This window comes from Budorcas taxicolor, chromosome 7 (genome assembly GCF_023091745.1).
Source record: "Budorcas taxicolor isolate Tak-1 chromosome 7, Takin1.1, whole genome shotgun sequence".
Classification (NCBI taxonomy): Eukaryota; Metazoa; Chordata; class Mammalia; order Artiodactyla; family Bovidae; genus Budorcas; species Budorcas taxicolor.
In genome coordinates, this window is record NC_068916.1 from 17,071,532 (window position 1) to 17,095,073 (window position 23,542).

The 23,542-nt window shown below is 48.8% G+C and overlaps 1 protein-coding gene across 2 annotated transcripts; it reads left to right on the forward strand.

Annotated features, from left to right (window-relative positions):
• Positions 1-8,135: 8,135 nt before the first annotated feature.
• MARCHF2 (membrane associated ring-CH-type finger 2) lies at positions 8,136-22,371 on the forward strand. Of its 2 annotated transcripts, XM_052643603.1 has the most exons (6): positions 9,491-10,557; positions 12,265-12,333; positions 13,067-13,294; positions 17,275-17,470; positions 19,170-19,379; positions 21,754-22,371. In XM_052643603.1, the coding sequence occupies exons 3-6, from the start codon at positions 13,119-13,121 to the stop codon at positions 21,907-21,909; spliced, it is 738 nt and encodes a 245-aa protein (XP_052499563.1). In that variant the 5' UTR covers positions 9,491-10,557; positions 12,265-12,333; positions 13,067-13,118; the 3' UTR covers positions 21,910-22,371. The 2 variants fall into 2 exon arrangements, with proteins under 2 accessions (XP_052499564.1, XP_052499563.1); XM_052643604.1 differs by lacking the exons at positions 9,491-10,557; positions 12,265-12,333 and adding an exon at positions 8,136-8,264.
• The last annotated feature ends 1,171 nt before the right edge of the window (positions 22,372-23,542 follow it).

Here is a 23,542-nt window from a genome sequence, read left to right on the forward strand (position 1 = left end):
AGAATATGTGTCCCTGTGCCCTTGGGGGGGTCACAGTCCTGCAATGCTGTTTCGATTACAGTAATTTAATAAGCACTGTGTTTTCTGTCTGTGCCAGGCACTGTTCTTAAGTCTTTTTTTTTACGGTAAAGTATACATAATTACCATAAGATACACATATCGTGAAGCATGCCATCTTAAAATAAAATAACCATCTTAACCATTTAAGTATATGGCTCAGCGACATTAAGTATCATGTTGTCCAACCATCACCACCATCCATCTCCAAAACTCTTCACCCTACAAAACTCAAACTCTGTCTCCACTAAACACGAACTCCTCATTTTCCCTCCTCCAGCCCGTGTCAGCCACCATTCAACTTTCTGTCTCTGTGAAATTAACTCCTCTAGGAACCTCCTATAAGTGGAATCCTCATTTGTGACAGGCTCTTTTCACTGAGCAGCACATCCTCAAGGCTCATCCACGTTGTAGCAGGTGTCAGACACTCCTTCCTGTTTAAGGCTGAATAATATTCCATTGTATGGATATTCTGTTTCTTGTGCATCCATTCATCTGTGGATGGGCACTTGGGTTGCTTCCATCTTTTGGCACTTGTGGATCATGCTGCTGTGAACACAGTGGTACAAATATCTGAGTTCCAGCTTTCATTTCTTTCGAATACGTAATCCAGAGAAGTTCCCTGGTGGCTCAGATGATAAGGAATCTGCAGTGTGGGAGACCTGGGTTGGATCTCTGGGTTGTGAAGATCCCCTGAAGAAGGAAACGGCTACCCACTCCAGTATTCTTGCCTGGAAAATCTCATGGGCAGAGGAGCCTGGCAGGTACAGTCCATGGGGTTGCAAAGAGTCAAACATGACTGAGTGACTGATATATACACACACACACACACATACCCAGAAGTGGAATTGCTGAATCACATGGTAATTCTGTTTAATTTTTTGTGGAATTGTGTTAACCTAAATAAACTGATATGTAAAAGAACATGATACCACACACACAAAATAAGTCTTTTACATGTCATTTATATACTATTTACAGCAGCCCTAGGAGGTAGGCATAACTTAATACCCCCGATTTAGAGATGGGGAACAGAAGTGAGTGACACCCCAAGGGTCCCATAATTAGTAAGAAGTGAGCAGAGTTCAACTTTGGAGCTGGGTTTGTAGCCACTAAGCTGTGGGGCTTTACCCAGTGTTTAGTGAGTGTCTACCATAAGCCAGAAAGCCCTAATAAATGGAGAAGATGTCCAGATAAAAGGCTGGGAAGAAGCATACCAAAAATTTTTTTTTAATTTATGGAAAAATTTAACACATAAAAGTAGACAGACTAGTTTAATGAATCCCCATCAGCCCATCACCCAACTTCAGCCCATCTAATTTCACCCTAATCTCCTGTTTGCAAATCCCCAACATGCTCTAGCTATCAATATTTCTGCATGTTTATCTAAAATACAGGCTTTTAAAAACATCACCTCGATACTATCATCCCACCTAAAGAAATGAGCAGTAATTCCCTAATATCATCAAAGAGCTAGTGTTTACTTTTCCTGATTGTCTTATAATTTGTTAATGATTTATTTGACTCACAGTCCACTGGCTCCAATTGGTTGACACTTCTCTTTGATCGCTTTTAATGTACACATTCTCCCCCTCTGATCCCTCTGTTTTCTTGCCTTAAAATGTTTTTTTTTAAATTTTATGTATTTGGGTCTTTGTTGCTGTGCACAGATTTTTCTCTAGTTGCAGTGATCAGGGGTTTCTCTTGTGGAGCCCAGGCTCTAAGTGTGTGGGCTTCAGTAGTTGCAGCAGGCAGGCTCAGTAGCTGTGGCTACTTGCTCCATGCTTAGTTTAGAGATGCTCCAACTTGCCCCATGGCACCTGGGATCTTCCCCGACCAGGGATCAAATCTGTATCCTCTGCACTGGACCACCAGGAAAGTCCCTATTTTTAAAATTTTTATTGAAGTACAGTTGATTTACAATATTGTGTTAATTTTTGCTGTACAGTAAAGTGAGCCAGTTATTATACACATACAACATATATCCACCCTGTTTTACATTCTTTTCCCATAAAGGTCATTACAGAGTATTGAGTTTCCTCTGCTATACAGTAGGTTCTTATCTATTTTATGTATAGTACTGTGTGTATGTCAATCCCAATCTCCCAATATCCCCCCTTTTTTTTCTGTTAAATAAATGGATCATTTGTATTGAAGTTTCTTGTTTATGGCATCCCTAGAGTGTCTTTTTGCTTTTTAAAAATTCTAGACAAAATTCTCATAACATAAAATTCACCACCGAACTGTTTCCAAAAGTACATTTGGTGGTTTTTAGGATGTTCACAATGTTGGGCAACCTTCACCAGTATTTAATCCAGAAGTTTTCTACCACTCCAAAAAAAAAAACCCAGAACCCATTAAGCAGTTACTTCCTCCTCCTATCTCCATCCCTCAGCCCCTGGCAATCATTAATCTGCTTTCTGTCTCTTTGGACACAGTGTGGCATTTGATGTGTCCCATTGTCCCCCAAATTTCCTGTAGATGAATGTTCAGTGGCAAGTGGTGTCCAGCTCTTTGTGACTCCATGGACTGCAACTTGCCAGGTTTCTCTGTCCTCCACCATCTCCTGGAGTTTGCTCACACTCATGTCCATTGGGTCAATGATGGTATCTAACCAGCTCATCCTCTGTCGCCCCCTTCTCCTCCTGCCTTCAGTCTTTCCCAGTGTCAGGGTCTTTTCCAAGGAGTCGACTCTCCCCATCAGGTAGCCAAAGTATTGGAGCTTCAGCTTCAGCATCAGTCCTTCCAACAATGTAAATGAATAGTTGGATCTAGAGGTTGATTGGATTTAGGAGTGGACACTTCGTAGGTAATATTGTGTACATAACCCAAGGTGGCAGGTAATATCAGTGCGTTTCTCATTCATGGTGGTAGCAGCTGGTGAGAAGCGTCACCTAGATAAATAATCTGTTAAGAGTTACAAAATGCTAACTATTGTTTATTTTCAAATCCTATCCTTCTTCATGAGCTTTTGCTTTTTTTTCTTTTCTAAAATTATTTCCTTTTTCATTTTTATTTTATTTATTTTTCTTATTGGAGAAAAATTATTCTTATTCCTTTACAATGCTGTTTGTAAAGTTTCTTCTGTTCAACAATGTGAATAAGCTGTAAGTATACATATATCCCCTTCCTCTTCTTCATTTACTTTTGAAATACATATCTAAAGAGAAATTTCCCTTCATCTATGTGGTTACCTGGAGGTACAGATGGTATGTGTGTGTTCATGCTAAGTTGCTTCAGTCGTGTCTGGCTCTTCGTGACCTTATGGACAGTAGCCCACCAGGCTCCTCTGTCCATGGAATTCTTCAGCAAGGATACTGGAGTGGGTTACCATTTCCTCCTCCAGGGCATCTTCCCGACCCAGGCATCAAAGGCAGGCAGGTTCTTTACCAGTAGCACCACTTGGGAAGCCCCACAGATGGTATAAGCCACTGTAAATAATTAATTCTCTATATGCTTGTCAATTTTCAAGTTTCATAATTTTGAAGATTTTGAGTTGGTTCCCAAGTAGCCTTCAAAAATGACTGGTGGGTTGAAGGGAGGGATAAATTGGGAGGTTGCAATTAACATATACACACTACTAGGCTTCCCTGGTGGCTCAGCTGGTAAAGAATCTGCCTGCAATGCAGGAGACCTGGGTTCAATCCCTGGATTGGGAAGATCCCCTGGGGAAGGGAACAGCTACCCACTCCAGTATTCTGGCCTGGAGAATTCCATGAACTGTGTAGTTCATGGGATTGAAAAGAGTCAGACACGACTGAGCGACTTACACTTCACTCACTCCATATATAAAATAGATAAAGGAGAATTTACTGCATAGCACAGGGAGCCCTACTCAATATTTTGTAATGACCTATAAGGGAAAAGAACATGAAGAAGAATTTATACATGTTTCTGTGCGTATGCAAGATTCTCTGCCTCCTGATACATGCACCGGGAACACAGTATCATTTCGGTGGTTTCTGTCCCTAATGAGGAAATATTAGAGAAACGCAAATTGAGAGGCTTTCTACAAAAAAGCTAGCCAGTAATCTTCAAAAATATCAAGGTCATTGGATTCTGGACAGATATCACATCCGAGATGTGTGCTTGTCCCCTCGGTTTGTTCAGCGCTGCAAGCCATGAGCTTTAAGGAAAAAGAACACGGTTCATGGAAGGAACAGACTGCCTCTTAAAAAAAAAAAAAATGGCCAAAATCTTCCCCCCACCTTTTTTTTTTTAATTCCACTGGGCTGGGGTATGTCCGTTTCTGTTTTCTCTTTTTTATTCCTGCTACCACAGAAAGCAGTTCAAACCATTTTGAATATCAAGTAACATTAATGTTATCATCTTAAGAAAAAAATACCCATTAAAAAGTTTGGGAGAAACTCTGTGGCATGTAGCTCTGCAATTAAGAGTATGTCTCAGTGCTTTATACACCTTTAGATTAAAATCTTTATGTCATATGTACCACATATATCATTAAATAATTTTAAATTATGATCTGAGACATTCCAGTAATTTAATCTCTCTGTCCTCTTAAGTGTAACTGAAATTCTTTTAATTTATATCACTTTATCCTATCAATGAGTTCAACACCTTGGGGAAAAATTGACAGTATGCTGTAAAAATCTGCTAGTATTAAAACAGAGCATGAATCAGCAGATACTGGAATGATATGACTACAGTCTTTTGCATCAGCTGTGAATCTTTCCTAAGTCTCAGAGCTGCTTATAAGTCTAAAGCATACAAATTGGTGTGGAAGAATTTGTAAAAATGGAATTGCCTTAAACAGTTTGAAGTGACAGCAAGTTTTTTGTTTTTTTGGCACATCACTGAACAGCTTTCTTTCTCATATTAAACTAAAGAGGCAAGGTGATCTTCTCTCTTTCCTGGTAGTTCCAAAGTAATTCAGAACAGAGACGTTCCCACAGTATTCGCAGCTGGCATCTTAAGGATGCCTCCGTGGTGGTTGGAGTCACCCCACATACTGTGTCTTTAGATCTAATCTCTCCTACCTTATTAACTCTCAGGGTTATTGAATGGCTTCCTTTCAGGTTTGGTTAATTTCTCCCCTCAAATGCATGTCAATGTATTCTCAATAAGCTGTATTCCCAGCAATCAATAAATGGACACACGTAAAAAAAAAATATATATATATATCAAGGTCATGAAAGACAAGGAAAGGATGAGGAATTGTTCCAGACTGCAGGAGACTGAATTACACAACAAAATATAACAGGTGATCCTAGAAAGGAGTCTGGAGCTTCAAAGAATTTTATTGAAACTTTGAATGCGATTTGGGAACTACCTGGTGATACTGGATCAATACTAATTTTCTGATTTTGAAGATAATACTATAATTATGTAGAAGAATGTACTTTACTTAAGAAATAAGCCCTGGGACTTCCCTGGTGGTCCAGTGGTTAAGAGTCCACCTGCCAATGCAGGGGACATGAGTTCCATCCCTGGTCTGGGAAGATCCCACTCTTGAAGGGACAACTAAGCCTGTGTGCCGCAACCGCTGTGCCTGTGTCCTGCAACTACTGAAGCCCGTGAGTCTCAAGCCTGTGCTCCACAACAAAAGAAGCCGCTGCCGTGAGAAGCTGGTGCACAACTAGAGAACAGCTCCTGCTTGCCGCAGCCAGAGAAAGCTTGAGTACAGCAATGAAGACAGAGCATGGCCCAAAATAATTAATTTTTAAAAAGAAATAAACACTGAAGCATGAAGGGTTAATGAGATACCATATATCTATTTTGTACTCAAAGGATTCAGAAACGTTAACAATTGAGGAATCTGGGCAAAAGGTTTATGGGAGTTCTGTGCATTATTTCTGCAACTTTTTCATCACTTTGACATTATTTTCAAACAAAAAACCCCCCAAGTGCATGAAGTTGAACATTTGCTTCGTTTTGATCTGCAATCATGATCTTTATTGAGGGTGAAATTGTCTAATTTGTGGCCAATGGAAGCTTCTAATTGGTTCCCATTGATATGTTAGTAGGGAATGTCTTTGATACTCCCTTTCTGGTATTTGAAGGTGTGCCATGTTCATCTGTACATTTCCTGCCCCTGACTCAGTCTGTTTTTTTCTTCAATATTCCAAGCCTCTTTCAAATGGAAATGGTATTTAGAGACCACTGTCTGGGCTTATGGAGGCTCCCCAAGTGGTTCAGTGGTAAAAAGGAAAAAAAAATCCGCCTGCCAATGCAGGAGACATGGGTTTGATCCCTGGGTCAGGAAGATCCCCTGGAGAAGGAAATGGCAACCCACTCCAGCATTCTTACCTGGAAAATTCCATGGACAGAGGAGCCTGGTGGGCTACAGTCCATGGAGTTGCAAGAGTCGGACACAACTGAGCACAACTGGGACTGTGGGATGCTTGTTTCAGGCTTTTCAGTGGACAGAGGCAGCAAATGTTTGCTGTTTATAAAGATGAAATGTATCGTGATACTCCCAATTCAAATTCAAGACCACAGGGTTTTTTTTTTTTTTTTCCTTTAATGTGATCAATCTTACATCTGTGCCTCCTTCACTCCCTATGAAAAACCCAGTTCTTGACACTGACACTTGACACTGACACTCCTTTGCTTTATCCCAGACTAAGTGTGCAACAAGCTCAGAATAACAATTTTATCACCACCAGTACCACCACCACCACCACCGCTATACTGAGTATGGACAGTCAAATTCTGATGTTTTAAAGTCACTAGGAGTTCATCTCTGGTTTATTTTGTCACCAACTGGATATACAGGTTAATTCATTTTATTTCAGTTTTGTTTTTTAGATATCTTACATTTAAAATTTTGTTTTAAAGTTATATAAAATATCTACATGGTTGTAAAGTTGAATGTATAAAACAAGGTACAGTTTTAAAAGCCTAGCTTCTGGGATCTCCCTGGTGCTCCAAGTGGTTAAGGCTCCACACTTCTAATGCAGGTCACAGGTTCAGATTCCTGGTGAGGAATCAGTTCAGCCAAAAAGTAAAAAAAAAAAAAAAAAGGAAAGAAATTAAAAAGTGTAGCTTCTATTTTGTCCTTTCTATTTTTCTTCCCTCTATAGGTAACCTATGATTTATAATTCCATTTTTGAAAAATATAAGCCAGTACAACACGAAAGAATTGGACTAAGGTAACTAAGCTGGATCTACAAACTCAATAAAGGCAGGGGAAGAAAGGAGTATTAATGAAATTCCCCACCCCACCTCAGACACTTTGCATGTGACATTGTCAGTTCAATTGCTTCTTTAGGGAATTACTTTTGAACTTTCCAAATATTCCGTGATATGCCTCCCTCGCTCGCTACAATTTATCACCTTTGCAATTAATAATTACATTACTGGCTGTTTACGTCTACTTCCCTGGAGAAGGAAATGGCAATCCACTCCAGTACTATTGCTTGGAAAATCCCATGGACAGAGGAGCCTGGTAGGCTACAGTCCATGGGGTCGCAAAGAGTCGGACACGACTGAACAACTTCACTTCACTTCACTCCTTACACTGAGATCCGTGAGGGCAGCACTATTTGCCATAATAAACATTGTGTCCACAGGGCCTAGCACAGTGCCTGGCTCATAATAGACCCCTCTTGCTGATGTTTATTACATCTAATCAATTAATTTGTTGTATATATGAATGAAAATGAATGATGAATAAATGATGGCTTTAGGCTCTTCCACGGCCCCCTGACCTCTCTAGGTTTCTGTTTCCTCTCTGTGAAATGTGATCAGATGTTTCATCCCGCCGCCAGAATTGATGAGACGCTTAAGAGAGGTGAGGAACACAAATCCCTCTGCTGGTGTCACGTTGAATTCTGTAACGGTTTAATTTATTAACTGGTCGTCTGCAGGTGGCGCCACCGGCCGCGCTCGTGCCCCTAGTCGAGATAGGGCGGGGTCGGGGATGGGGGGGCGGGACCGAGGTTAGGGCGGAGCCAGGACGCGGTAGGGGCGGAGTCAGCAGCTGCGGCGCCGCCGGGCCTGTGCGGCCCAAAACGTCCCCGTCGCCTCTGGCCCCGCCTTCCAGGGTGGGACATTCACGACGATTGGCCAGTGTAGGCGAGAGGTGGTCGCCATTGGCCCGTGACACCGTCTGCTCGGCGGGCGGTGTCCGGACGCAGGTACCGGCCAGAGCGGAGCTAGCAGCGCTGACGGGACCGGCCGGGCCGGGACCAGGGTCGGGGCGAGCGGAGGGGCCTGCGCGGCCGCCCGGCCCGGCCGCGGATCAGGTGGGCACGGGCGGGAGGATGGGGTGGAGGGGTGCCGTTCTGCGGCATGGCCCAGAGTTCGAGGCCCGAGCCCGGCCCCCTGAAGGACGGCCAGGCTCGGACCGTCGGCCTCAGCCTTCCCAGTGACTAGGTGGTCCCAGTTTCCGTCTTTGTAGAAGGCAGGAGGTCTCCGCGGGGCTGGCGCGCAGTAGGTGCCTCTCTGAGCCTCAGTTTCCCCATCTGTGAAACTAGGTCATCCCAGGACCAACCTAACGGGGCTGTTGTGAAGATTTAGGAGGTGCAAATGAAGAAAGCGCCCTGCGTATAGTAGGCTGTCCATAAGTGACCAGTCACCTTCCCCAACCTCCTCCTCAGAGGGGCTCTGCCAGGAAAATAGTCAAGATGATGAGCCTGGCTGTTAGTGGGTGCTCAAAACAGGACAGCCAGAATTTATAGGTTTAGTCCATTTAATCCTTTAGTGACAATATCAAGTGGAAGTACTAGAAATGTTCCCTGCTGTGTTGCTGTTGTTTAGTGGCCAAGTCGTGTCTGACTCTTTTGCGACCCCATGGAGTGTAGCCCACCAGGTTCCTCTGTCCATGGGATTTCCCAGGCAAGAATACTGGAGTGGGTTGCCATTTTCTTCTCCAGGGGATCTGCCTGACCTAGGAATCGACCCCACATCTCCTGCATTGGCAGGTGGATTCTTTACCACTGAGCCACCAGGGAAGCCCCTTCTCTGCTATACAGCTGAGGAAGTCAAGGCTCAGAGAGGGCCACCCTTTCAACCAGGGCTACATAGTGAGTAAAGATCAGAGCTGGGATTAGAGTCTGGCCTCCAGTGCAGGGCTATGCAAGTGCTGGAAGGGCACACAGGAGCTTGTTTTTGCTTAGTGAAGAGAAATGAATGCATTTCACAGGCTACACATTTATCCTAAAAAAATAATAATTGTGTGCATTTGTTGAGTGCTTACTGTGTGCCAGGCACTCACTGTGCCTTGTGTCATCAGACCCTCCCAACAGCTGTCTGTAAGCTGAGGACAATAATTATCATAACAGCTAAAATTTATCAACTTATTCATGCTTATGCATATATGAGCTGGGTCTCATTGCAACCCACGATTAAACAAAAGAGAAAACTGAGGCCCAGGGAGTGAAGCAACTGAACTGAGATGACACTGTGGGGGAATTAGGGCCATCTGACTCTTCTTCCTTCAGCTTCCTGCCCTCAGAAAAAAGAAGCTGTTCAAAAGGTTGTGGTGCCCCTGTGCCACCCCAGACAAGCCTAGCCAAGGACGAGCTTCGCTGGAGGAATTGAGCCTAGGGGCTTCTTCTTACGAAGCCCTTCAGCAGACACAGTCCACTAGCTTCATCAACTTATTTAACAAAAGAGGAGAATGAGGCCCAGAGAAGCCAAGTGACTTGTCCCAGGATACACAGCATCAGCACCAGAGTCAGGACTTAAAAGAACCCAGATCTCTTGGGTCCCAGACCCACTCACTGGACTAAGTTCAAATCCTACACTGTCCCAACTTAGCTGTGTGATCTTGGGCAAGTAACTGCCCCTCTCTGAGCCTCCTCACCTGTCAAATGGGGGTAGTTATTGGACTTCCATCATAGGTTTGTTGTGAAAATTGAGTGAAATCCATCTACCGGGCACTGGGCCAAGTTTGCTGGAGGCGTTGGCTTAGTCACGCCTCCCAGCAGCCCCAGTGCTGAGTCCAGCTTGCAGCCACCCTACCCTTGCATCCAGGCTCGAAACTGGCCTCTCCTGAGCCCAAGCCTCTGTGCTTTGCACAGATCTCCAGCCTCTGAAGATTTCTGGTTCCCATCTTGGGTGCTGGCAGACCAGGTCTGGGGATCAAGGGACTTGCCTCTCCCACCTTGCTCTTACACAGAAGAGGGGCTGAGGAATTAATGCAGCAACTGTGTACCAGACATTGGATCAGGCACTGGAGATGACCAATGGTGGAAGATACATGTCGTTTAACCAGCAGATGAAGAAATAAGAACATTAATGGGACCTCCCTGGTGGTCCAGTGGTTGGGACTCTGTGTTCTCATTGCTGAGGGCCTAGGTTCAATCCCTGGTCAAGGCACTAAGATCCTACAAGCCTCACCATGTGGCCAAAATAAGAAAAAGAAATAAGAACATTTCAGAGAGGGACACGTCTGTGAGGGCAATAATGTGAACACGAGTAGCACTTCGACCAGAATGATCAGGGAAGGCCTCGCAGGGGAGGTGACCTTTGAAGGAACATTTATAACAACTACTGGAGTTCAATAAACTCAGCACAGTGCCTGGCTTGCAAGAGGTACCTTTTCTTTTTAAAAATTTTTATTGTTTCTTAACACCATTTTGTACTGGGGTATAGCCAATTAACAACATTGTGATAGTTTCAGGTAAACAGCAAAGGGACTCAGCCATACATACATATGTATCCATTCTCCCCTCAAACCCCCCTCCCATCCAGGTTGGCACATAACACTGAGCAGAGTTTTATGTGCTATATAATAGGCCTTTGTTGGTTATCCATTTTAAATATAGCACTAAGGTTAGGTATGTTTTAAATATATATATATATTTATATATTAGGCTTGCCCGGTGGCTCAGATGGTAGAGAATCCGCCTGCAATGCAGGAGACCTGGATTTAATCTCTGGGTAGGGAGGATCCTCTGGAAAGGGAATGGCGACCCACTCTAGTTTTCTTGCCTGGAGAATTCTATGGACAGAGGAACCTGGGAGGCTACTGTCCATACTGTCGCTGAGCTGGGTCTTAGTTGCAGCATGTAGGATCTCTAGTCAAAGCTTGTGGGATCTAGTTCCCTGACCAGGGATCCAACCTGGTCCCCCAGCATTGGGAGCACAGAGTCTTAGCCACTAGACCACCGGGGAAGTCCCAGAAGTTACTTAATTTACAGTAGCCACTAATTTTTTTTTTTCCAAACTTTTTATTTTGTACTAGGATATAGCCCATTAACAATGTTGTGGTAGTTTCAGGTGAACAGGGAAGGGACTCAGCCATACATATAACATGTATCCATTCCAACACCCGCCCCCCCATCCCAGAACCAGCCAATAAGGCTTGTGTGTTTCCATCTGAGAATTACATGAAAGTAACAGAGTTTCTCTCATTCGAGCAGGCACATAACATTGATCAGAGTTCCCTGTGCTCTACAAAATGTCCTTGTCGGTTAACCATTTTAAATATAGCAGTGTGTACATGACCTTCCCAATATCCCTAACTATCCCTTCCCCTGGCAACCATGAGTTTATTTTGCAGTAGCTGCTAGCATCATTTGGTTGATTTGCAAGCCTTGCATGAGCAGATTTTACCAGTGTTGATTTGGTTCTGTCATTGCTTTTCCCCTGACAATAAAAGAAATGGTAGAACTTAATGCATAGGAGCTGTGATGTGTCTTGGGACGCCCAATTACTTGCAGAAATGTGAAGGCCAATCCTTGGAGGGGCAAGAGGCATGGAGTCCCCTCTGCAGCCTTTCCCTTGGGTAGCGCAGCAGCTTCCCTGCTGGCCTCCCCTGGGAGGGACAGCAGTGTGCACGACTTAGCAGCCTGGCCGCTGTCCTGTGGGTGTTATCTCGGTCATGCAGCCTTCCTCCCAGGCTCCTCCTGCCTCTGGACTGACACTTGCTTATCTGGCTGACTGTGTGGCCCCACTTAGGAGGCTCAGAAGGGCCTATTGGGCCCAGAGCACTTCTGGCTGAGCTGTTCAGAGATTGTTGATCAGGCAGGAGACTGTCCTGGTGCAAAAAGTTAGCCAGTGACTTGCACTGCTTCCCTCTGCCCCTCTTTGGATCTCAGAGTTCGACTAGCAAGGGTGGGTAAAAACCACTTGTGTGTGTAGGGGGGGGTACCTCGGTGAGTGTTTCTGGGGTCTCTGGACCACAGTTCCTGGGGGCAGACGGTGGAGGGTGAGATAAGTTTGGGATGGAGATCCTAAGCTCTAGGGCACCTGTATTGGCTTCCAGAGGCCTCAGTCCCTTTCATGAAATTCTCACAGGGAAACACACAAGTCTTGCTGGTTGGTTCTGGGATGGAAGAGGAGCTTGCCAAGGGTTCCTGCTGACAGGTCAGACCCTAGGGTGGAGACGTAGGGGGATGGAATCCTGCTGCAGTCAGTCCCCACCCTCCTCACCAAAGCAGACTTCAGATTGCTGCCTGAGGCTCTGGCTGTCTCCCATGGCCTCTCCCTGGGGACAGAGGCACCACTTTAAGTGGTTGCTCTTCTGGGTGGGGACAGACACTACCCCATTCTGGACTACCACTTCCTCGATAGCCTGAATTATCAAGAAACTCAGAGCCCACAAGAAGCCATGAACCAGCAGGGTCAAAATGACTCACCATCCTGGTCATTTGGGCCAAGTTTGTAGCTCAGTTCCGGCCCACTCCATGGCAGGCTTATCCTCTCTGAGCCCAACCCTGGGAATCCAGTCCACGGCGAACAGTCTCTCCATGATTTTGGCGGGGATGGTTCTGGCCCTAGAGAGCACCGCGCACTGGGCCTACCACACGGAAGGCATTCAGTCACTGTTAGCTACTGCTTCAGGCTGGAAAGGTGAGGTCCTACATGCTTTGTGGGCCAGACCAGGATGACCTTTCTTAGGAGAGTCAGAGAGAATATAGCCAGGCCCCTGAGATGCGCCAGGCCTGGCCTGAGTTGCATGTGTGACCTGACTGAATCCTCATAGCCCCCCTTCAAAGGCCCATCTTAGAGACTGTTCAGCCGCAAATCAGAGAGCTGGCTCTGGGCTGTGTGTGGCTTGCTAACCTTGCTCTTGATCCTCCTGCCGGCCTCTCCCCAGGCTCCTGGGACCATGGGCCTTGGGCCCTGAGGACACAGGGCTCCCTGTGGCCATGACGACGGGTGACTGTTGTCACCTCCCCGGCTCCCTGTGTGACTGCTCCGATAGCCCTGCCTTCTCCAAGGTCGTGGAGGCCACAGGCCTCGGGCCACCCCAGTATGTGGCCCAGGTGACTTCAAGGGATGGCCGGCTCCTCTCGACCGTCATCCGGGCCTTGGACACACCAAGGTGAGTGGTGACCGGGCAGGGATTGATGCTTTCACTTGCTTCACTCTCCAGCCCAAACAGTTTACTCCCAGCCCCACCCGCAGTCAGAAATCCAACCACCTGGGACATCCCTGGCAGTCCAATGGTTAAGACTCCATGCTTTCACCACAGGGGTCGTGGGTTCCATCCCTGGTTGGGGAACTAAAATCCTGCATGCCGAGTGGTACAGCCAAAAAAAATAAAAGAAAAATTCACCACCCAGAGGGGCCAGGTAAGCAAATAAATCAGCGAAAGGGGCCCAGTGAGTAATCACCACATGGAAAGTGGGTAGACAGGTCAGATTCTTCAGGAAAAGCTGAAACTCCAGATTACTGGGTGAAATTCGGAGAGCTGATGTTGCTGAGTAGTTCACATCTTGGGGAGGCTGCACAAGGAAGTAGCTGGTAGTGCTGGTTGTGGCCTCAAGGTACCTGGGCTTGGGGCCCACGTGGGAGCCTCTCTCCGTGTAGGACTGGGAAAAGTTGCTGCTCCCCTGTATCTCTAAACTGGGGCACCTTCTCGCTGGGTGGTTCTGAAAGTGCATGACCATGGTCCCCATATATTGCTCACAAGGGGCTTTGCCCCCTCATAATGCTTCCCTGGTGGCTCAGTGGTAAAGAATCAGGAGCCACAGCTTCGATCTCTGGGTTTGGAAGATCCCCTGGAGGAGAAAATGGCACCCACTCCAGTATTCTTGCCTGAAAAATCCCACGGACAGAGGAGCCTGGCGGGCTACAGTCCATGGGGTCTGACACAACTGAAGCGACTGAGCATGCAAAGTTTTCGATTAATGTATTTAAACCTCGGTGCCAATCTTCCAGACACATGTGTGAGCTGAATCTGCTTGGTTCACCAACTTGTCATCAAGGGAAAGAGATTTAAGGAAACCCCATGTGTGCATGCTAAGTAGCTTTAGTCATGTCTGACTCTGCAACTCCGTGGACTGTAGCCCGCCAGACTCCTCTGTCCATGAGATCGTCTAGGCAAGAATACTGAAGTGGGTTGGCGTGCCCTTCTCCAAGGATTCTTCCCAACCCAGGGATGGAACCCTGGTCTCTTATGTCTCCTGCATCAGCAGGCGGGTTCTTTACCACTAGCAGCACCTGGGAAGCCCAAAGAAACCCCACACCAATTTAAATCTGCCTTAACTCATTAAGATTTAAACTAGCCACCAGTTTTTCAAGTCTAATATATTACTGTGATGTTTCCTTCAGATCATCAAATTTGTACAATTTACCTTTTTGGCCACTTGGGAGTGTACTGTTCAGTGGCTTTAAGTACATTGATGGTGTTGTGTAACCATCACCATCATTCAGCCCCACAACTGTTTTTTTTTTTTTTTTTAACATTTGTTTATTTGGCCTTGTCAGGTCTTTGCTGCAGCACTTGGGATCTTCACTGTGGGTCACAGACTCTCTAGTTGTAGCATGCGGGCTCCGGAGCACACGGGCTCAGTAGTTGCGGCACACTGGCTGAGTTGCCCTGAAGCATGTGAAATTTTAGTTTCCTGACCAGGAATCGAACCCATGTACTCTGCATTGCAAGGCAGATTCTTAACCACTGGACCACCAGGGAAGTCCCTCCCATAACTCTTTTGATCTTGCACTTTGTCTTCACTAAACACTTCCCCTCCCCCTTCCTCAGCCCCGGGGCCCCACACCATTCCTGCTTTCTGTCTCTGGATCTGACTCCCCTAGAAAACTCGTAGAAGTGGACTTCGCCAGTCTTTGTCCTTTTGTGACCAGCTTCTTTCACTGAGTGTCACGCCCTCGAGGTTCATCCACATGGGTAGCAGGTGTCAGAATTAATTCATAAACTTTTCATTCAGACATACAAACAAGCAGATAGAAGCCTTGCCGTGTTGTGGAGGGAGCCCAGTGCTGGGCCCCCTACAGGTCTTTGCCTTGCTTGAGCCCAGGCGAGACTGGAGGGCTCCTTCTGGGCTTCCTCTGGGGTTTCTCTGTATGCATCTCTATCAGACCCCTTGAGTCAGGAAGGTGTCTGTGCTGCGTGACCCAGCCTGGGAGTGAGGGGACCCTTGGCAGGCCTAAGGGGTTCCCAGCCAGAGCTGCCAGCAGGGGGCGTGGGGAGGACTTCTCCCTCCATGGGGTTCCCATGGGGCACCTCGCCTCACCCTCCCTTTTGACACCTGGGGAAACCAAGGCCAGGAGAGAACTGGATACCTGCCAGTGTCACTGGGCATGGCTTCCGTTTCCTTTCTTGTTCACATTTCTCTTACATGGAGCCTGCACTGGGCAGCCCAACGGGGGCCTGTGGATGTCTCACCCACTCTCCTATCCCATTTTCTCCTCTCCTGTTTCCTCTGCATGATTTTCCTGCCAGAATTTCAAACAGTAGAGCCCACTTCTCTTGCCCTACTTCTGGGGGCAGGCAACCTAGTGGTTCTGGGTTCATAGGCCTTAGAGCGATTTCCTGGGTTCAAATCCAGTGTGACTTGGCACAACCAAGTCAACCTCTCGATACCTCAGTTTCCACATCTGTGAAATGGGGGCAATAACAGCACCTTCCGCCCAGGCTCCCTGTGAGAACGAGACAGATTAACCCCGATGTTGGCCTTTGAACGGTGCGTGGGACCTGATCAGCGCTCCATCATAGTCAGTGTATGCTTTGTTTACCCATATTTCATTTTCTCTGAACTTGAACCTCCTAAGTAGGGTTCCCTGGGACAAACCCCCCAAACCAACCCAACGTGACTCTTCCTCCTGGTCCTCATTACTTCCACTTTCTGGCCTGGCTCCTGGAGTAGGGATGTCTTTCCTGTTCACTCAGTGTGTGTCGGGAACATGGGATCAGGGTGTGGGTGCACAGGGGAGCTGGGCAGGCCCTTTTGATGTCGGAGGAGAAAGCATCACCCCACGCATAGGACCAAGGGCCAGAAAGCAGACCTGAGGGGTCAGCTCTCAGCTCCTGGGTTTCAAAGCAGCTGGGCCCCACCCCCACAGCAGAGACACAAAGGAGAGAAAGTTTCCTAGGGGAAACTGGCAGTTTTATCTGGAAAACAACTCTCCTGCTCCACCTTCTTCATGTGTTCCTGCAATCCACTTTCTGGGCAGAAATGTCTGGAAAACAATGACTCATGTGCTGGACAGCCTCTGGGCCCACCAAGGCCACGCGCCCCTGGTCTCTTGAACTGCCCCAGAAAGGACCCAGAATCCCCTGAGACCAGGCTGGGGCAGAGACTTCCCTGAAACGGGAAATGGCTTCCTGTAGTTGCCTTTTTATGTCTGTTTTCCCAGCCTCACTAGAGTGGAGGAGCCCAGGAGCTCTTCTCCTGGGACGCACAGGTTTCCCAGGTGGCATGGCCTTCAGGTGTGACTGAATCTGGGGCTTCTGATGATGTTCTTGAGAATCTGCCTCTCCCTACCTTTTGGCTCTGCGATCCCCTGTTTTAGCATCATTTGCAGACTCCAGGTGGAGACCGAGCTGCTGCCAGCAGCTCCAGACTTATATCAGCCATGCTGCCTGTAGTTCTGGAGTTGAGAAGAAAAAAAAGAAGAGTTTCAGAAATCAATTCCAGTGGCTCTGCATCACACATGCCCTTCCCTGAGTCAGCCTCTGTGACCAGAGATGTGTGGTGTTTTAGTTGGTCAGGCCTGGGGTCATCAAGGGTGTCCTCTTGAGATTGGGGCAGTTGCCCAGCACAGTCAGGTGGTGGTATAGAAGGAAGAGCAGACACTGGGCAGGCAGGTACAAGTGATGCCCACCCTGGGCCTAAAACGATGCTGCAGGAACCCTGGGGAGGGAGCACATCACTCCACCTATGGAGTCTGGGAAGGCTTTCCAAGAGAAAAGGACATTTGGAGCTGGGCACTGAGGGATGAATAGGGGTTTGCCAAATAGCAGTATATAGGGGCAGTGCTGAGCGTGCAATCCAGGGCAGAGTGAAGCAGAAGCAGTCAGGAGGCTCAACCATTACTCATGTGTCCCATCTCTGTGTCTAGCGATGGTCCCTTCTGCCGGATCTGCCATGAGGGGGCAAATGGGGAGAGCCTACTGTCTCCATGTGGGTGCACTGGCACGCTGGGCGCTGTGCACAAGAGCTGTCTGGAGAGGTGGCTTTCCTCGTCCAACACCAGCTACTGCGAGCTGTGCCATACAGAGTTTGCAGTGGAGAAGCGGTCCCGATCTCTCACAGAGGTACGCTTGGCAGCCAGAGGCCGGAGTTGGGAGAAGGGAGGAAGGCAGACATGGGGCTGAAGGAGGAAATGGCCTTGGAGGATCCTAGTGGGCTGGGGAAGCGGCTTCTCTAGAGGGAGGATCCTCTCTCCTCTCGCCGGGGCCACTTCTGCTGATGGGGGTGGGAACTGGGCCTGAGGTTCCAGATCTGACAGGTCCTGTGCCCCTTCCCTGCTTTGGTCACTTCAGGTGACCCTAGAGCTGAGACCTGAGGAATGAGGAGCCCCAACCTTGGGAAGGACAGTCCTGGCAGGGGGCACAGCAGGTGCAAAGGCCCTGAGGCCTCCTTTGAGGAGGAGCTTGGTGTCCTTGGCCAAGCCCAGGGATTGGAAAGAAGGGAGTTAAAGGAGGAGGACAGTGGCCCTGAAGGAGGGGTGGTGACCTGGCTGGGGGACTTTGTGGGCCAATCCCGAGAGCTCAGCTTGAGTGCAGTGGGTCAGGGTCGAGACAGGGTATTTCCAAGTGTGGTGGGAGCCACACGGCTTCCCAGAGCATTTGCTGCTCACCAGGGTGCCCTCCAGACTCCTCCCTGCCCAGCCTGGCTTGGCATGGGGCATCTGAGAACTACAAGGGGTGATATCACTGGGCTGAGGTGGGGGCTCCTGGAAGAGCCTCTGGCCCGCTTAGGACCTACTCTTAAGAGAACAGTGGGAGAGCAAGCCGGCCTGTGCACACAGCTCACCCTCTACCCACTGCCCATCATGTGGAGCACATGCTTCCACCCCAGGGCCTTTGCACATGCTGTTTCTGCAGCCTGGAGCACGTCTCCCCCATTCCTCATGAGGTTCGTTCTGCTCGATTGAGTTTCTGCAGCCTTACCTCTTCAGCATAGCAGTCCCCACCTTGATCATTCAGTCATTTCCTCTCTCCTCCAACCAGCAGGGGAGCTGCAGGCAGGGATTCCTACCACCCGTCATCTGTGGCAGGCAGTGTAGCATAGCAGCCAAGGACACAGATCCTGAGGCAAGACTTCCTGGGCTCCAGTTCTGGCTTTGTAGACCACTAGCCATGTGAGTTTGCACAAAGGAGTCAGCCCCTCTATGCCCTCCATTTCCCCCATCTGTAAAATAGGCATGGGACTTCCGTGGCAGTCCAGTGGTTAAACTCCGCACTTCAACTAGGGCCTCCCAGGTGGCTCAGTGGGGAAAAAATAAAATAAAATCTGCCTGCCAGTGCAGGAGATGCAAGAGATGCAGGTTCGATCCCTGGGTCGGGAAAATTCCCTGGAGGAGGACACAGCAACCTGCTCCACTATTCTTGCCTGGTGAATCCCATGGACAGAGGAGCCTGGTGGGCTACAGTCCATGGGATCACAGAGAGTCAGACACGACTGAGCTTCCACTGCAGGAGGTGCAGGTTCTATCTCTGGTCGGGGAACTAAGATCCTGCAAGCCTCGTGATGTGGCAAAAAAAACCAAAACAAAACCAGGGGCAGAAATGCCCTGCACCTACCCAGGCCTGTCCTGTCGTCATCTCAGGAAGTATCTGAAAGAAAGAAAGGATTGCAGGAGGCAAGGCAGGAGTAGGGTCCTGCAGGAACAGTGATGAAGATGGGTGTCTGCAGAGAGTGCCCTGATGCCCCCATCCCCTGGCATAGGCTTGTAGCAGGGCGGTGTGTGGTGGTCCCTCTCACCGGCTTCCCCTCCCTCCTTCCCCGCAGTGGCTGAAGGACCCTGGGCCTCGGACAGAGAAGCGGACGCTGTGCTGTGACGTGGTGTGCTTCCTGTTCATCACGCCACTGGCCGCTATCTCAGGCTGGCTGTGCCTGCGAGGGGCCCAGGACCACCTCCGGCTCCACAGCCATCTGGAGGCCTTGGGACTGATCGCCCTCACCATCGCCCTGTTCACCATCTATGTCCTCTGGACGCTGGTGAGTGGCTTCCAGCCAGACAGCAGGCATCTGGGAGCAGACAGGTCAGGGGCTTGGGCAGTAACTTGGATGGAGCTGGGGTGGGGGATGGGGTGGCACTCTGCCTGCCTGGGCTTGTGGCTGGCACGTGGGGTGGAAGCAACTCCCAGCATCTCATGGAGCTCCAGATTCCAGGCCGGTTTGAGGTCCCAGGAGCCAAGCGTGAGGCTTCTGCCCGAGGAATGCAAGATCATGGGATCACTTCAGCTGAGTGCAGGCCCCGCTAGCCACGAGTCCGATTAAGACCTGGCTGTCTGGGTTTTGGGGGCAAGGGGAAGGGAGAGAGGCAGAGAGCCAGTGGAAAGACTGTGGAAGAAAAGGCAGGAGAATGAGAGAGACAGAGAGGACGATCAAGAGACTGAGAGAGACTTCCCTGGCAGTCCAGTGGTTAAGGCTGCCCGTGCAGGGGACTTGGTTTGATCCCTGGTCAGGGAACTAAGGTCCCACAGGCCATGTGGTGCAGCCAAAAAATAAAAAACAAAGAGACTGAGAGAAAAGGTGACTGGGGTTGGGAGAGAGTGAGTGTGGTGAGGGTGTTGTCCCCGGGTTCTGGCAGGCATGAGAAGGGGGGAAGGTCCCACAGATAGAACCACAGCTATGGGGGTGCCCCCTCCTCAAGAATTATTTGCAGTGCACCCACCAAGCAGATTTCTTAATACAAGTAGGATGCATCATAGGTCCTGCTTTGCAGTCTGCTTGTTTTCACTTTGCTAATGTCCTTTAAAAAAAAAGAGGCAATCACCCAACAGTCCTTCATTGTGTGGGTGTGCTATATTTATTTAACTAATCTCTTTTGATGGACACAGGGATTATTCCAATTTTTTTTTCCTTCTCCTTTATTTGCTGTTATAAACAGTGCTTTGGGTGCCACCCGTGCAAATGTTTCTTGGAACTTCCTTGGTCAAAGAGTAGGAACCACTGACATTTACTGGGAAAAAAAAATTTTTTTTAACAGATTTGATTCACTAGAGCAGTTCAAGTGGAGAAGGCAATGGCACCCCACTCCAGTACTCTTGCCTGGAAAATCCCATGGATGAAGGAGCCTGGTGGGCTACAGTCCATGGGGTTGCACAGAGTCGGACACTTCTGAGTGACTTCACTTTCACTTTTCACTTTATGTACTGGAGAAGGAAATGGCAACCCACTCCAGTGTTATTGCCTGGAGAATCCCAGGGACGGGGGAGCCTGGTGGGCTGCCGCCTATGGGCTCACACAGAGTCGGACACGACTGAAGCGACTTAGCAGTAGCAGCAGCAGCAGCAGTTCAAGGTTTAACAGCAAAATGGAGCAGAAAGTACAGAGTTCTCCAAATCCTCCCCTATACCTGCCCAGCCTCCGCCACAGTCAACATGGCACCAGAGCGGCAAGTTCATCAGTCGATGAACCAACACTAACACATCATCACCCAAGGCCACAGTTTACATTACGGGTTCAGTCTTGGTGTGGAACAATTTGTGGGTTTAGACCACTGTATAAAGACATGTATCTCCCACTAGGGTATCATACAGAGTGTTTTCACCACCCTAAAAATGCTGGGCTCTGTTTATTCATCCCTCCTTCCACTCTGATCCCCGGAAAACCGCTGATCCGTGTTACTGTCTCCATAGTTTTGCCTTTCCTTAAAAATGTCATAGAGATGGAATCTCGCACTAAGTGGTCTTTTTAGTGAAAGTGCCGAGTCCTAACTAGCCACTGGACCACCAGGGAATTCCCTGTAGCCTCTTCAGATTGGCTTCTTTCATTCAGCCCTATGCATTTAAGATTCCTCCATGTCTTTTCACAGCTTGATAGCTCATTTCTTTTTAGAGCTGACTAATATTCTAATGGGCTTCCCAGGTGGTGCTTAGTGGTAAAGAATCCACCTGCAAATGCAGGAGACTCAAGAGACACAGGTTCGATCCCTGAGTCGGAACGATCCCCTGGAGGAGAGCACGACAACCCACTCCAGTATTATTGCCTGGAGAATCCCATGGACAGTGGAGCCTGGCAGGCTACCATCCATAGGGTCGCAGAGTCAGACATGGCTGAAGCGACTTAGCATGCACACACGCAAGAGGCTGTATCATTTCACTGCCACCTTCTGAAAAACAGAAAGGGACCACCCCCTCCACCCCCCGCCCCACACACAGACCCTTGGCAGGGCCCACAGTGCTGCTGGGGAGGGTCCCCGGGCGAGTGAGTGGGTGTGTGTGCTCTGTCCATGTGAGAACCACTTTGATGCTGCTGCTGCCTCTGGAAGCAGGGGCCTGGTGCTGATCTGGGTCAGGGCAGAGGCCCCAGGGGCACTAGTTTTCCAGCCACTGGCCCTCCCGCTCATGTCCACCCTGCCCTGCAGGTCTCATTCCGCTACCATTGCCAGCTGTACTCTGAGTGGAGAAGGACCAACCAGAAAGTGCGCCTGAAGATGCAGGCTGATGGCTCCGAGGGCAGCCAGCACTCCCCACTGGCGGCTGGACTCCTGAAGAAGGTGGCTGAGGAGACGCCCGTGTGAAGGCCGGGTCGGCCTTGCCATCTGGGCTGGAGGCAGCTGGCAATGCCCTGGTGTTCAGAAGGACAGAAACTGCCTGACCCTTCCTGCACAGCCGGAGCGCTTCTCAGGCCAAGAGACGCCGAGCGGAGGAGCCGATTCTGTGATTCCTGAGTGAAGCTGTTTTCAGATTGATTTTGCACACTCTCGTATGCAAGGATGATGAACAGACAGACGTGGTCCCAAGCTCCGGATGGAGCAGGCACCCTGATCTCCTTCTGAAGTCTCCTTGGCCCCTCCTGGGCCACCAGTCGTGGCCAGAGGCAAGTCTTGAGTGCCCATCGGGCCGAGAGGCTCTGCAGGCTTCTTGCATTTTCCTGCACCTGGCAGGCTCGCTTTCCAGGCACCCTTGACTTTATAACGTTGCACCACATTTCAGAACACCCCCCCTGCGAATGAATAAAAGAAGCCCCTTGCTGGACAAAATGGACTTGTCAGTCACATTTCTGAGGCCTCAAAGGGAGGGGCCTGGGACCGAGGGGGGTCAGGGACTACCCAGAAGTAACAGTGGCAACAGCAGATGCTCCCAACTGGTTTGAGGGATCCATTGTGAAATGCAGGGTTTTCCAGGGACAAGGAGGTAGCAGGGTTATGTATTAAATGATTTAAAATAAATATACATGAGAAGAATAGGTTTCACTTCCTGTGTATTTCCCATGGGTTAGATACCATGCTAGGCCCTTCACACTCACTAATGTAACATCCACACTTACGGAGGGTCACCCCGAATGTGGCCCAGTTCTAAACCTCAACAGACATCTGTCCTTTAATCCCCTCTACCATTATCAGCAGGAAGAATGGCTTTTAATCCCATTTTACAGACAGGAAGACTGAGGCCTAGAGCAAGGCAGCCTTTGTCTAAGGAAGTGGAATTCCTTAGAACTCCACTAACTCCAGGAAGTGGAATTGGGGGTTGACCCTGGGGTCTGCACGGCCCCATTGCTGGCCTCTGTGTTTCTCCTTGAGGAGGACCCAGGTAAAGAAGCCAAACATGGTCATGCTAACTACAGCACCTGCTTCCTGAGCAAACTTCTGAGCTTTTTACACTTGAAAGTTCTTTGCTTCAGGCCACATTGAATATTCAGAGCGCCCCGCTGAAAGTGGGTTCGGGGGGGGGGGGGGGGGGGTGTCCCTTATAAGTCCCATTTTGCAGATGGGCAAACTGAGGCTCAGAACCACCATAGGGTCCTTCACCTGAGGTTGCACATCCCCAGTGGGCCTAGGACAGCATCTGGCTGTTCTCTTGTTTTGGGCACAAATATTGGGAAAGACCCTGATGCTGGGAAAGTTTGAGGGCAGGGGAAGAGGGTAACAGAGGATGAGATGGTTGGCATCACTGACTCGATGGATTTGAGTTTGAGCAAACTCTGGGAGATAATGAAGGACCGGAAAGCCTGGCATGGTGCTGTTCATGGGGTCACAAAGAGTTGGACATGACTGTGACTGAGCACGCATGCCCTGTTTGGTATGTGGGTCACCTCTTCAAAAAGTAAAGTTCTCTCTGCCCGAGGGGAGGCCAGCTGGGATGCAGGGATGGAGGCTTGGAAGCTGGCACCTGAGAGGCATGTAGGAGGAGCAGCATGGCAGATGGGTTACG

Excerpts from the sequence above, each read along its gene's own strand:
- MARCHF2 (XM_052643604.1), top strand. The coding sequence starts at position 13,119 with ATGACGACGGGTGACTGTTGTCACCTCCCCGGCTCCCTGTGTGACTGC. Across the intron at positions 17,471-19,169 it reads GGTCCCGATCTCTCACAGAG|TGGCTGAAGGACCCTGGGCC; the intron begins GTACGCTTGGCA and ends CCTTCCCCGCAG. Across the intron at positions 19,380-21,753 it reads TCTATGTCCTCTGGACGCTG|GTCTCATTCCGCTACCATTG; the intron begins GTGAGTGGCTTC and ends CCTGCCCTGCAG.